Raw genomic sequence first — 11,712 nt, 5'->3', positions numbered from 1 at the left:
GAGCTTATGTACAGTAGTAGCTGTCTCCTGCAGAAGTTGAGTTCTGTGAGGTTTTTTTTGGGGGGCGGGGTGGGGGGGGAATGTCTCACGACGTGGTGGAATTGGGTCATCTGAAAGCTGATTTATTTACCTTGCTTCCAATGAAATAAATATCCATTTATCTTGAATATAACTCAAGATATTTGCAATTAAAGGAAGTGAGGTCGCCTGGTTTTAGTGGTAAAATTAGCGAGAAAATGGCCGCCAATGTTTGGTAACTCCAATAGCCAAAGAGTCCTTGAAAACAGAAAAATGATATATTTTGTGCCTTTAATCAATGTTTTTCAGTATAATTCACGTGGAAATGTGTTTTTATAAGGACATAAAAGAAGTTGAGTCAAAAATAAAAATGTGATAAAAATGTCTAAACTGGCGGAAAAATACTTGTTCTCCAATTTCTGTATTTTGACAAGCGCCTGATTTTACCACGCTGCCTCTCAAATGTTATGTCCTCCATTTGACCGACTGACCTGACCTGTCATGTGACCTGTCTTTCCCACAGACTGAGTTAAAGCTGGACGCTCCCATCAACAAGAAGTCCGAGTCGGCGCTGCGCTGTTTTAGGAGGGCGGTGGAGCTGGAGTCTGGCAGTCACAAGCTGTGGTTGGAGTACGGCTCTCTGGCCTATCAGCTCCACTCTCACGCCTCGCGGCAGCTCAAGCTCCGGGATATGTTCCCTGTGTCTGGAGAGCAAGTCTTGGTGGGTACTGTGTCTCTGGAAACTCTCTGTCTGCTGTCTCTCTCTTTCTGTCTCTCTTGATCTCTTTATCTCTCTTTTTTCTTGTTCTCTCTGTCTCTCTCACTCTCTCTCTTTCTCTCTCTCTCTCCGTCTCTCTTTATCTCTCTTTTTTTTCTTGTTATCTCTCTCTCTCTCTCTCTCTCTGTGTTCTGAGGCAATGAAATGTTGTAAAACTCTTTCTGAATAATACTACTAATAATAATGTAGATCATTTCTATAGCGCCCACTCCTGTGTGAACACAGCTCTAGACGCTTTACATAAATGCATGTACAAACAAAATTCACACACAAACACACACACACACACACACACATTACTCACACGCACATGTACACGAAATTCATCTACTTGCTTATCACACGCGCACACTCTCATCTACTTGCTTATTACTTGCGCACGCTTACACGTCGCTACAAAATTAGCACATACGTACAATAAATAGATAATAAAATAATATACACAATGCAAGAAAACGTGTAAAACTGAAGTGTGTAAAATTGAAAGCGTGTATTTTGCGGTGTGTCCCAGAACGCACAGGTGCGACGCTCGGAGATGCTGAGTCTGGCCCAGTCCAGCTACAGGCAGGCGGGCCGCTGTGAGGGGGAGAGCACGGAGGACGACTGGCTCACTCACTACATGCTGGGCAAGATGGCGGAGAAGAGGAGGGACCGGCCGTATGTCTATCTGGAGTGTTACAGACAGGTGAGGGAGGAGGAGGGAGGAGAAGAGAGGTGCCACTGACTGAAATGTCTTTAGACCATTCTCAAAGGGGGACATTAATATGCTTGTATGCACTGTAGAATTGTAAATGGGCTGATTTATCAATGTCATGCTCATACTGTGCCGAAACAACATAGGGAGAACTGCTGCTTTTTTCTTTCCTCATCCTTACTATCGTCATTTTTCCTCTACTTGTTTTGTATGTTTGTCACTCTTTTGTGAACTGCTATTTCCAGAGTGCCTTGATAGTCGAAGCAGGCTTTGTGCTGTTGAGGCTAGAGAGAGGTGAGCAGAGTAAGCCGGATTCCCCATTTGGACTTCTCTCTTGATATCCACCCCTTGGTGCTCACATGGTTTTCTCCTTTTTTCCTATAAAAAATCTATTGGGTCTTGTTCTCCCCTCCTTTTTTTTGTGGGTGAATGGACGGCGCCACTGGTAGGTCCTACTTCTTCACTTTCTCCTCTGTTGTTTCTGTCTGTCTGTCTTACTTTTTCCCAGCACTAAATGTCCCTTATTGTGTCGATGTGCTTCTCTTTACTCAAACAAACTAACGAACCTTCTTTTTTTGTGTTTGTAACACCTCTAAATTGTGTTGCAAGTGCCGTTGAACTCTTACGAAAACGTTACTAAGTGGGTGGTTGACGGGTGCTCTGGTGTGGTTTGCTCCTTCTTTCCTCTAAACAGCTATCGTCCTTATCTCTCCTCCTTCTTTTTTACGTTTGTTGTTACTTTCTTGTAACACCTCTAATCTTCGGCACTTATATGACCTTATTGTGTTGCAAGTGCCGTAAAACTCTTTACTAAAACTAAAACTAAACGTTACTAAAATAAAACCAACTCCCCCCCCCAGGCGGCCATATGTCTCCACCAGGAGGAGGCAGTCTACCCCAGGAAGATTCTGTTTGCCAGCTACCCCCCACACCTGGCCCTGGAGTCTGTGGAGGTGTTCTATCGCGTGCACGCCAGTGTGTCCAAACTGTTGTTGTCGGAGGGGGCGGCGGGGGAGGCGCTGACCGCTGAGGAGATGACCGTCCTGGAGAGGTACGTGGAGGGAGCGCTGAGTGGTCACTTCGCCCGCGGGGAGGAGAAGAGGAGGCAGGTGTGCAAGGAGGACAGGTGAGTTTGTCTGTGTGTGTGTGTGTTTATTTGTGCGTGTGTATGTGTGATGTTGGTCTGTTCTTTTATATTCTTTTTTAGTTCTGTTCTTGAGAGAATACTCTGTTTCTCTGTATCTGTATGTGTGTGTATTTGTGTGTGTGGCGTTAGTTTGTTCTTTTATATTCTATTCTAGTTCTGTTCTTGAGAGAGTGCTCTGTTTCTGTGTATGTATGTGTGTGAGTGTGTGTGTATTTGTGAGTGTGTGTTGTGTAAGTCTCTCAGTGTGTTCTTTTATATTCTATTCTTGTTCTATTTTTGAGAGAGTACTCCCCCTCCCCCTCCCCCCCCCCCCCCCCCCCAAGGGCAGTGCTATTGATCAAAAATAGAAAAAAAAGTATCCCAAAGGGAGGATATTCACATGTTCTTATGCGCAGTAGAATTGTAAATGGGCTGATTTATCAATGTCATGCTCATAATGTGCCGGAACAACATAGGTGGAACTTTTGCTTTTTCTTTTCTCTTCCTTACTATCATCATTTATCCTCTACTTCTTTTGTATGCTTGTCACTCTATTCTGAACTGCTATTTCCGGGGTGCCTTGATAGTCGAAGCAAACTTTTTGCTGTTTGGACTAGAGATGTGAGCAGAGTAAACCTGATTCCCCATTTGGACTTCTCTGTTGACATCCACCCCTTGACGCTCATATGACCTTATGCAGTTGCGAGCACTTCAAAGCCTTACTAGTGGATGGTTGGCGAGTGCTCTGGTGTGATTTGCTCCTTCTTTCCTATAAAAAACCTATCGTCCAAATCTCCCCCTCCTTCTTTTTTATGTTTGTTACTCTCTTGTAACACCTCTAATCTTCTGGCGTTCATATGACCTTATGCAGTTGCGAGCGCCATAAAACCTCTACAAAAACAAACAACAAAGCCGTACTAAAACTAAAAACTTAAAGTAGTTAAAGAGCAATCCGCCTCTGACATATTCGTGGGTGATTGGAGGGCGCCACTGGTTGGTCCTTCTTTACTTTCCCTCTGTTGTTTGTGTCTCTCTGTCTTACTGTTTCCCAGCACAAAATGACCGTGATTGTGTCAGTGAGCTTCTCTCTATCACAGACAACAGCTACGTCCTATGTGATCAAAATCATGTTGATGAGGGCATAAAACAGTTAAAGCAGGTGGTTGGTGGGTGCTCTGGTATGCTTTGCTCCTTCTTTCCTGTGAAACATCTATCGTTCTTATCTCCCCTTCTTCTTTTTTATGTTTGTTACTCTCTTGTAACACCTCTAATCTTCGGCACCTATATGACCTTATTGTGTTGCAAGTGTCGTAAAACACTTACTAAATTAAAACAGTTTAAAAATGTTTTTTTTTGTTTAAATTTCAGAGAGAGCAGCACTACCACAAGCACTAAACCCCCCACCACCGCCAGCAGCACTAGCGGCATCACCACCACCACCACCTCAACCACCACCAGGGCTGTCAGATTAGACAAACCGGTCTACCACAAAACCACGCCGGACCACGACTATTCCCGACACAAGAGCACCAGCGACTCTCAGTCCTCGGACCAGACAGACGACACAATCAGCCGAACACCGGCCGGGCCGCCACCGCAGGAGTCGTCTACCCTTGCCGGTACATCAACAGCACCGGCGGGGCTCGTGCCATCGGAACAACAGATTAAATCGGAGGAGGAGGAGGTGGTTAAAGAGGGAGAGAGGAAACCTATGGTTCAATTGTTGTTTGAGTCAGAAGTGAAGCCACTCATCCCAGGGGTGGCAGCACACGGGGAAGGGATGGATGGAGTGGAGGAAAAGATGGATGGAGTGAAGGAAGACGTGGAGGAACTGAAGGAAGATGTGAATAAAGGGAAAGAAAAAATGGATGGAGAGAAAGATAAGATGGATGTGGATGTGGCGGATAACTTTGATGGAGGGAAGGAAAATGTGGATGAGGTGAAGGAAAACGTGGCGGGAGAGAGTGAAAAGACGGACGGAGAGAAAGAAAAGATGGACGTGGAGGACAGGAGCAGACTTGGGAGTCAGACGGAGAGCTCCGAGGACGAAGCGGGCTGGACTTCCTGTGGAGGGAATGAGGCCGATCTAGAATCTGACGCCATGGAGGTGGTGGGGGAGGAGAAGGTGGGGTGGTCGCAGGGCGGGGAGAGAGACCCTCTGTCTGTCGTCTCTTCGCCTTCCTCGCAAGACTCTGTTGGACATCTTGCGGGAAGGAGTCAGGCTGCGCGAGGGATCGGCACTACTGCTGCTGAGGGAGCCGTGGTGGACGTGATGGAAGTTCACGCCGAGGAGAAATCTGAGCCGCGGACTGACCGGCTGATGGGCGTGCGGACAGAGAAAGCTGTGGACACACAGACAGACACACGGACAGACACGCAGACAGATTCGCAGACAGACCCTGGCACGCCCACAGCCGTGTGGAGTGACCGGAGCGTGCTGGAGAGTGACGGATTCTCCCCGCACACCGACTGTGAGAACGTGATGGAGGTAGACAACGCTCCCCCACACACTGACACACGTCCTGACACGCACACTGACGCACGCCCTGACACTAAAACGGACACACAGACAGACACACGGACCCACACAACAACCAACCCTCCATCGTACACAAGTACCTCAGGGCTACCCAGGAGGGAGGAAGTCTCTACAGCTGCCACGGAGGAAGGTGTCGTGGAGGGAAAGACGACTGAGGAGAACCGGCTCAAGAGTGCGGCAGATGTCCAGATTGGGGACGCGGGTTTGGAGAAAGTGGAGGCTGGCTGCCACGTGGAGAAGTGGGAGGTGGAAGATCGGGAAAAACCTGTGCTTGGTGGGGGGGAGAGAGAAGTGAGAGGGGAGAGAGAGGCCAGAGAGGAGAGAGTGGAAGGAAAGAAGAGAGTGGAAGGAGAGAAGAGAGAGGCAGAAGAGACGAGCGGTCCCTCCGGCCCAGAAGCGGGTAGAGGAGACGCGTCCTTCCAACCCGCGTCTGATCCCCTGCGCCAACGCGAGAACAGGTCTCCTGAACCTTCTTCTACCATGGAACATTCCGGAGCCCCAGCTGTGTCGGACGTGCAGCTGTCCCCGGCTGTGAGACGCAGGCGGCTGATGGACCGCTGCATCGAGGGTATCCAGCTGTGTGCCGCCAGGTTTTCCTCCCATTACAAGTCCCTCTACAGATTGGCCTACATCTACTCCCACTCCGCAGACCACAAGGTAAATGGGCGCTTTTAAGCACAAGGGGGCTATCCCGATAAATGTTGTTTTGAAAAATTCAAAGTTAAAATTTTTGGATCCTTATTCAGTTTCTTTAAAAAACAAGGAGAGTTTTCTCTAAAACCAAACAAGTATGCACACCAATGAAACCAAACTTCTCCTATAGGTAGGGCAACACCAACTTTTGGTGCAGGTCAAGATTTCTGGAAGCCCCTGAAATCTGGGTTAGCCCGCTTGTCCTTAAAAGCCACCAAATTGCTTCTGCAGTCTGCAGCCTCGGATTTCACTCTGTACCATTCTCTCTCTTGTATTTTGAAGTCCGCGATAAGTTTGAAAGCTTCAAAATACCCCGCGATAGGTTTAAAAGCTTTAAAATAAAGTGCAGACGTCTGCTAAAAAGGAAAGACAATTTATTTTCAACATTTTGTACTTTTTTTTGTTAAGATCAGGCAGTTATTAATTTTTTTAGTAACTCTGCAGCTGCACGGGTAATGAAAGAGCCCAAGAATTCTAAAAATGGAATAAAGTTGACCTCTTTTTTTTCCTTTCTTCTTCCTTCTACTTTTCCCTTCTTCTATTCTTCATAGACAGTGCAAAATCTTGCCAATATGTTTTGTTTTTGAGCACGTAATCAACTGCTTGCATTGTAAGGTGAACACCTTAACCTCTAGGCCACAAGAGCCCCCGTGGGTGGCTGGAGGGTACCACTGGTAAGTCTTTTTTTTTTCTTTTCTTTTTTTTTTTTCCCTTTTTTCTTTCTATCTTACTTATTCCCAGCACTATGTGACAATTATTGTGTCAGTGTGCTCCTCTTCACTCAAACTCAAACCTCTGATGTAATTTTCCTCCCCCCAGAATTTACAGTTCGCCAGAGACCTTCTGTTGGGTTGCCCAGATTGGCAGGAACAAAAGCACATGCCGGCTTCTGGTCTGTTCTATGAGCGAAAGCTGAACAATTTCTTCCAGGTATTTTTTTACAAAGGGCTATTGTGAGGCATTGTGGTGGAATCAGGCGCTTGTCAAAATAATGAAATCGAAGAAACTGGCATTTTTCCACCAGTTTGGAAATTTTTTTTTAATACTACTAATGGATCCTACGTGGCAATTTTTATTGAATTTTTGTTTTTTGGCTCGACCTCTTTTGTGTCCATGATTAAAGACACAAAATATGTAACTATTGTTTTCAAGGACTCCCAAGCTATAGAAATTATAAATGACCCCACCTTCTTCAATCGTAGATATCTCTACATCTATTTAAGACAGATGGGTATTTTTTTCGTTGAAAGCAAGGCAAATAAATAAGCTTTCAGATAATACCACTTGCCCAAAAATTGACGAACGCCTCATTCCACCACGCCGTGACCCAATTTGTTCCAGATAATTTTGCGCAGATCAAGTACAATTCCTTTCATTTATTTTTGCATAGGGCAATTTCTTTCAGGTATTATTGCACAGAACAATTTCTTTCAGGTATTCCATAGAACAACTTGACCAACATCTGTTACCCCCCGGGGCAGTGCCACTGACTGTAGTGTCTTTAGGCCATTCCCAAAGGGGGGACATTTCTCGTTCAAGCATAGTAGAATTGTAAATGGGCTGACTTATGTCACGCTCATAACTGTGCCTGATCTACAACAGGGAATTGCTGCTTTTTCTCTCCTGATCCTTACAATTGTCGTTTCCTGTTTGTGTGTTTGTCACTCTCTTGTGACCCGATATTTCCGGGGTGCCTCGATAGTCGAAGCAGACTTTGTGCTGTTGAAGCTAGAGAGGTGAGTAGGGTAAGTCTGATTCCCTGTAAAGACTTCTCTGTTGACACCCGCCCCTTGGCGCTCATATGACCTTATGCAGTTGTGAGCGCCGTAAAACCCTCTACTATAAAAAATATTTTTAAAAACGTCTGTGGTGTATGATGAAATAAATGAAGGATCACCAGTTATTTGGAGGTTTTGTCTTAAGTTTTTGAGTTTGTTTCCTAGTGCTTTCTGGAATTTCCTCCCTGTGGTTGGAGGGCCCTACTGGTAGATCCTACTTCTTTACTTTCACTTTGTTATTTCTGTCAATCTGTGAATGTTGACAAGACCAAGAGGATGCCAACCATATCCTTCAGCACTGCCCACGCTACACCACCCTTCGAACACAGACGTGGCAGAATGTGACTCCCCTTGAGAGAAAGCTCTGTGGCAGTCTCTCAGAGTTGAAGCAGACTGCACAGTTTGTGCGCGACATCGGGCTGACTGTCTAGCTGCTGTCATCGAAAACGAGGAAGAAGAAAGTTATTTCTGTGTGTCTGTCTTTTATTGTTTTCTCCTGCACTCAGTGACAGTTATTGCGCCTAAGTGTTTCTCTTTACCCGCACAAACGGACTGGAGGGTTTGTCCGTCTTTGAGTTGGAATCTCCTCCGATGTTGTCTGGAGATGTGTGGAACTTTGTGTGGAAGTTAAGTAAGTTGAGTTTGCATTCCAGTAATGTTGTTTTGAGGTTTTGTGATGTGTGTCAAGGGGAGGCTTAAAACATTCATTTGATTGGCGGGTGCTCTGGTGTGGTTTGCTCCTTCTTTCCTGTCAAACATCTATCGTCCTTATCTCTCCTCCTTTTTTGTGTTTGTTACTCTCTTGTAACACATCTTCCCCCCGGGGCAGTGCCACTGACTGTAGTGTCTTTATGCCATTCCCAAAGGGGGGACATTTCTCGTTCATGCACAGTAGAATTGTAAATGGGCTGATTCATGTCAGGCTCATAACTGTGCCTGATCTACAACAGGGAACTGCTGCTTTTTCTTTCCTAATCCTTGTATTGTCATTTTCCCTTTACTTCTTTTGTATGTTTGTCACTCTTGTGACCTGCTATTTCTGGGGTGCCTTTATAGTCGAAGCAGACCTTGTGCTGTTGAAGCTAGAGAGGTGAGCAGAGTAAGTCTGATTCCCTGTAAAGACTTCTCTGTTGACACCCACCCCTTGGCACTCTTATGATCTTTTGCAGTTGTGAGCGCCGTAAAACCCTCTACTATAATTTTTTTAAAATAATAATTGTAACACATCTGTTCTTCGGCATTTATATGACCTTATTGTGTTGCAAGTGCTGTAAAACTCTTACTAAAACATTTTTTTTAAAACCATTAATTACTATACAATTTTTTTTGTTTACAAGTTCTGTGAATTTGTATTTCCTCTCGTGTGATCCCAGGGCCTGTGGAAAATCCCGATAGACGACATCGATCGCTCCGGCTGCTTCGCTTCGCACGTCCTTCGCTCGGTGAGGCTTCTCATGGAGGTCCTGGCACAGTTGGGAGACATCGACACGCTCAAACATCTCAGACAGCAGCTCAGGCGAACGCCCGACGCCGGGAAGTGAGTTCTCCCCAGAATTTGTGGCGGTGGTCATCTTATCGTGACCGTAGTGCTTTCTTGTCACATCTCCATTTTTTTAACAGTGAAAATGTGACTTCTTCTTAAGCTCACTCTTTATTATGAACTGTCTTCACTGTTATTAAAAATCGAGGTACGCGTTATAGTTAGGCAACAGGGCTTGTTATCGAGAGATTGTAGCCTTGATCGTTTTATGGTTAGGCTACTGGGCTAAATGACCATGATTGTGTGGATGTGCTTCTCTTTACTCAAACAAATAAAACAAACTCTGTGGGTGGTTGGCGGGTGCTGTGGTGTGGTTTGCTCCTTCTTTCCTATCGTCCTGGTCTCTCGTCCTTTTTTTTTGTGTTTGTTACTCTCCTGTAACCCCTCTAATCTTGAGCACGAGTTTATATGACCTTATTGTGTTGCAAGTGCCGTAAAATGTCTACTAAAACAAAACCGCATTAAACACTTAAATTGTGGTCTTTTATTTTCCTTCAGCTCTTTCTGTCTGTCTGTCTGACATTTTCCCGACACTTAACGACCATGATTGTGTGGATGTGCTTGTCTTTACTCAAACAAATAAAACAAACTCTGTCTGTGGGTGGTTGGCGGGTGCTCTGGTGTGGTTAGCTCCTTTTTTCCTATGAAACACCTGTCGTCCTGATCTCTCCTCCTTTTTTTTATGTTTGTTACTCCCTTGTAACACCTCTAATCTTCGGCACTTATATGACCTTATTGTGTTGCAAGTGCCATAAAACTCTTATGAAAAAAAAAACCCAAACTGTTACTAAAACTAAAAGACATTTTCCCAGCACTAAACGACCATGATTGTGTGGATGTGCTTCTCTGTCCTCAAAGAAATTTAAAAATTCCTGTCTATGTGTCTGCCACAGGAAATATCTCCGTGATGCCGAGCGCCTGATCCTGGCGGAGGAAGCGTTCCTCCAGTGTCTGAGCATACTGCAGGGCGGCATGGACCGCAGTGACCAGTGGTCAGAGGGGGAGCGCGAGGAGAACCTGGCCCGCGTCTACCGCGTCTGGCTGTCGGGGAAGGGAGGGAAGCACGGGCCGGAGGCCACCGCCGCGCTGCACAGAGCCTTCCGGACCATGATGAAGGGCAGGGTGAGTCACTCTTGAGTTGTGTAGGATGAAGGGGAGGGGGAGTGACTCATGAGTTGTGTAAGATGAAGGGGAGGGTGAGTGACTCATGAGTTGTGTAGGATGAAGGGGAGGGGGAGTGACTCATGAGTTGTGTAAGATGAAGGGGAGGGTGAGTGGCTCATGAGTTGTGTAGGATGAAGGGGAGGGTGAGTGACTCGTGAGTTGTGTAGGATGAAGGGGAGGGTGAGTGACTCATGAGTTGTGTAGGATGAAGGGGAGGGTGAGTGGCTAACAAGTCGTTCTGGATGTGTGTGTGTGTGTGTGAGGGGTGGGGTGTTGTACTTCAAATGTTTAACACTTTGCAGTCACACAGCCAGCAGTACAAAATACCCTCTCTGGTCATCCAGCCAGGAGAGTGTCTGCAACGGACTTCTCAGGCCAGGTGCAGAACTGCCCCAGGTGACCGGAAGGGATAATTTTCACCGTCGCATTATTGCGCCAAGTGACCACAAAGCGTTAACTCATAACCCAACCACTGTTCTGAAAACAATTTCCCCAGCACGAGAAAAGAGAACTTAAAGCAGCAAAAGAAAAACTGCTGCACTTTTTTTCTGGATGTCTCCAAAAACTACCAAACACCTCAAAGATAAACTAGAAAGCAATAAAGTACACTGTAGATTGATGTTGAGCAAGGTGGGCTTGGTCACGAGTTTGTGAAAAGTCCTTCAGCCTCCCGTGTTGTGACAGCCAGTGTGTGTGTGTGTGTGTGCTGTGTACTCATTACGTACCGCCTTCTGGGTGGTTGGAAGGTGCTACTTGTAGATTTTTTTTTAAATGATGTAAAGTTGGACAACAATCATTATTTGTCTCTGTCTGTCTGTCTTGTTTGTCTGTCTGTCTGTCACTTTTTTCCCAGCAGGAAAATGTCCATTTCTGTGTGGTCATGTGCTTCTCTTTACTCAAACAAACTTTTTGTGGGTGGTTGACGGGTGCTCTGGTGTGGTTCGTTCCTTCTTTTCTATCAAATATCTGTCGTCTTTATCTCCCCTCCTTTTTTGTGTTTGTTACTCTCTTGTGACACCTCTAATCTTCGGCACTTATATGGCCTTATAGTATTGCAAGTGCCGTAAAACCCTTCTTCCGGGGAAAAAAAAAACAACTTATCTCTCTCCCCAGACGGATGTGAACCGACTGACGGCCGAGCAGGCAATCCTCTACTGTCAGCAGAACCTGGCTAAGGCAGCCACAGCACCGGTGAGTCTGGGGGTCACAGGGTTACCCACTCATAGTCTGGGGGTCACAGGGGTCGTGTGTGGGGTTACAGTCAGAGGGGTTTAGTCAGTCACAGGGTTATACACTCACTCACAGGGTTTGATGGTGGAGGGGGGGGTCATGGGGTTTAACGGGGGAAGGGGGAGGGTCACATGGATGGTGGGGTCACCGAG

At 46.0% G+C, this 11,712-nt stretch overlaps 1 protein-coding gene across 1 annotated transcript in view; it reads left to right on the top strand.

Annotated features, from left to right (window-relative positions):
- The window catches only part of LOC101852743, a gene marked incomplete in the record, with an annotated part of 44,066 nt that overhangs the window by 29,938 nt on the left and 2,416 nt on the right, over positions 1–11,712 (top strand). Inside the window, 8 exon segments of the mRNA XM_013090217.2 lie at positions 542–739; positions 1,308–1,481; positions 2,351–2,616; positions 3,985–5,812; positions 6,668–6,778; positions 9,000–9,163; positions 10,060–10,288; positions 11,444–11,521. Of these exon segments, the coding sequence (XP_012945671.1) occupies positions 542–739; positions 1,308–1,481; positions 2,351–2,616; positions 3,985–5,812; positions 6,668–6,778; positions 9,000–9,163; positions 10,060–10,288; positions 11,444–11,521 (3,048 nt within the window).

This window comes from Aplysia californica, unplaced genomic scaffold (assembly GCF_000002075.1).
Source record: "Aplysia californica isolate F4 #8 unplaced genomic scaffold, AplCal3.0 scaffold01180, whole genome shotgun sequence".
In the NCBI taxonomy this organism is placed as follows: Eukaryota; Metazoa; Mollusca; class Gastropoda; order Aplysiida; family Aplysiidae; genus Aplysia; species Aplysia californica.
This window is presented reverse-complemented; position numbering and strand designations above follow the sequence as displayed.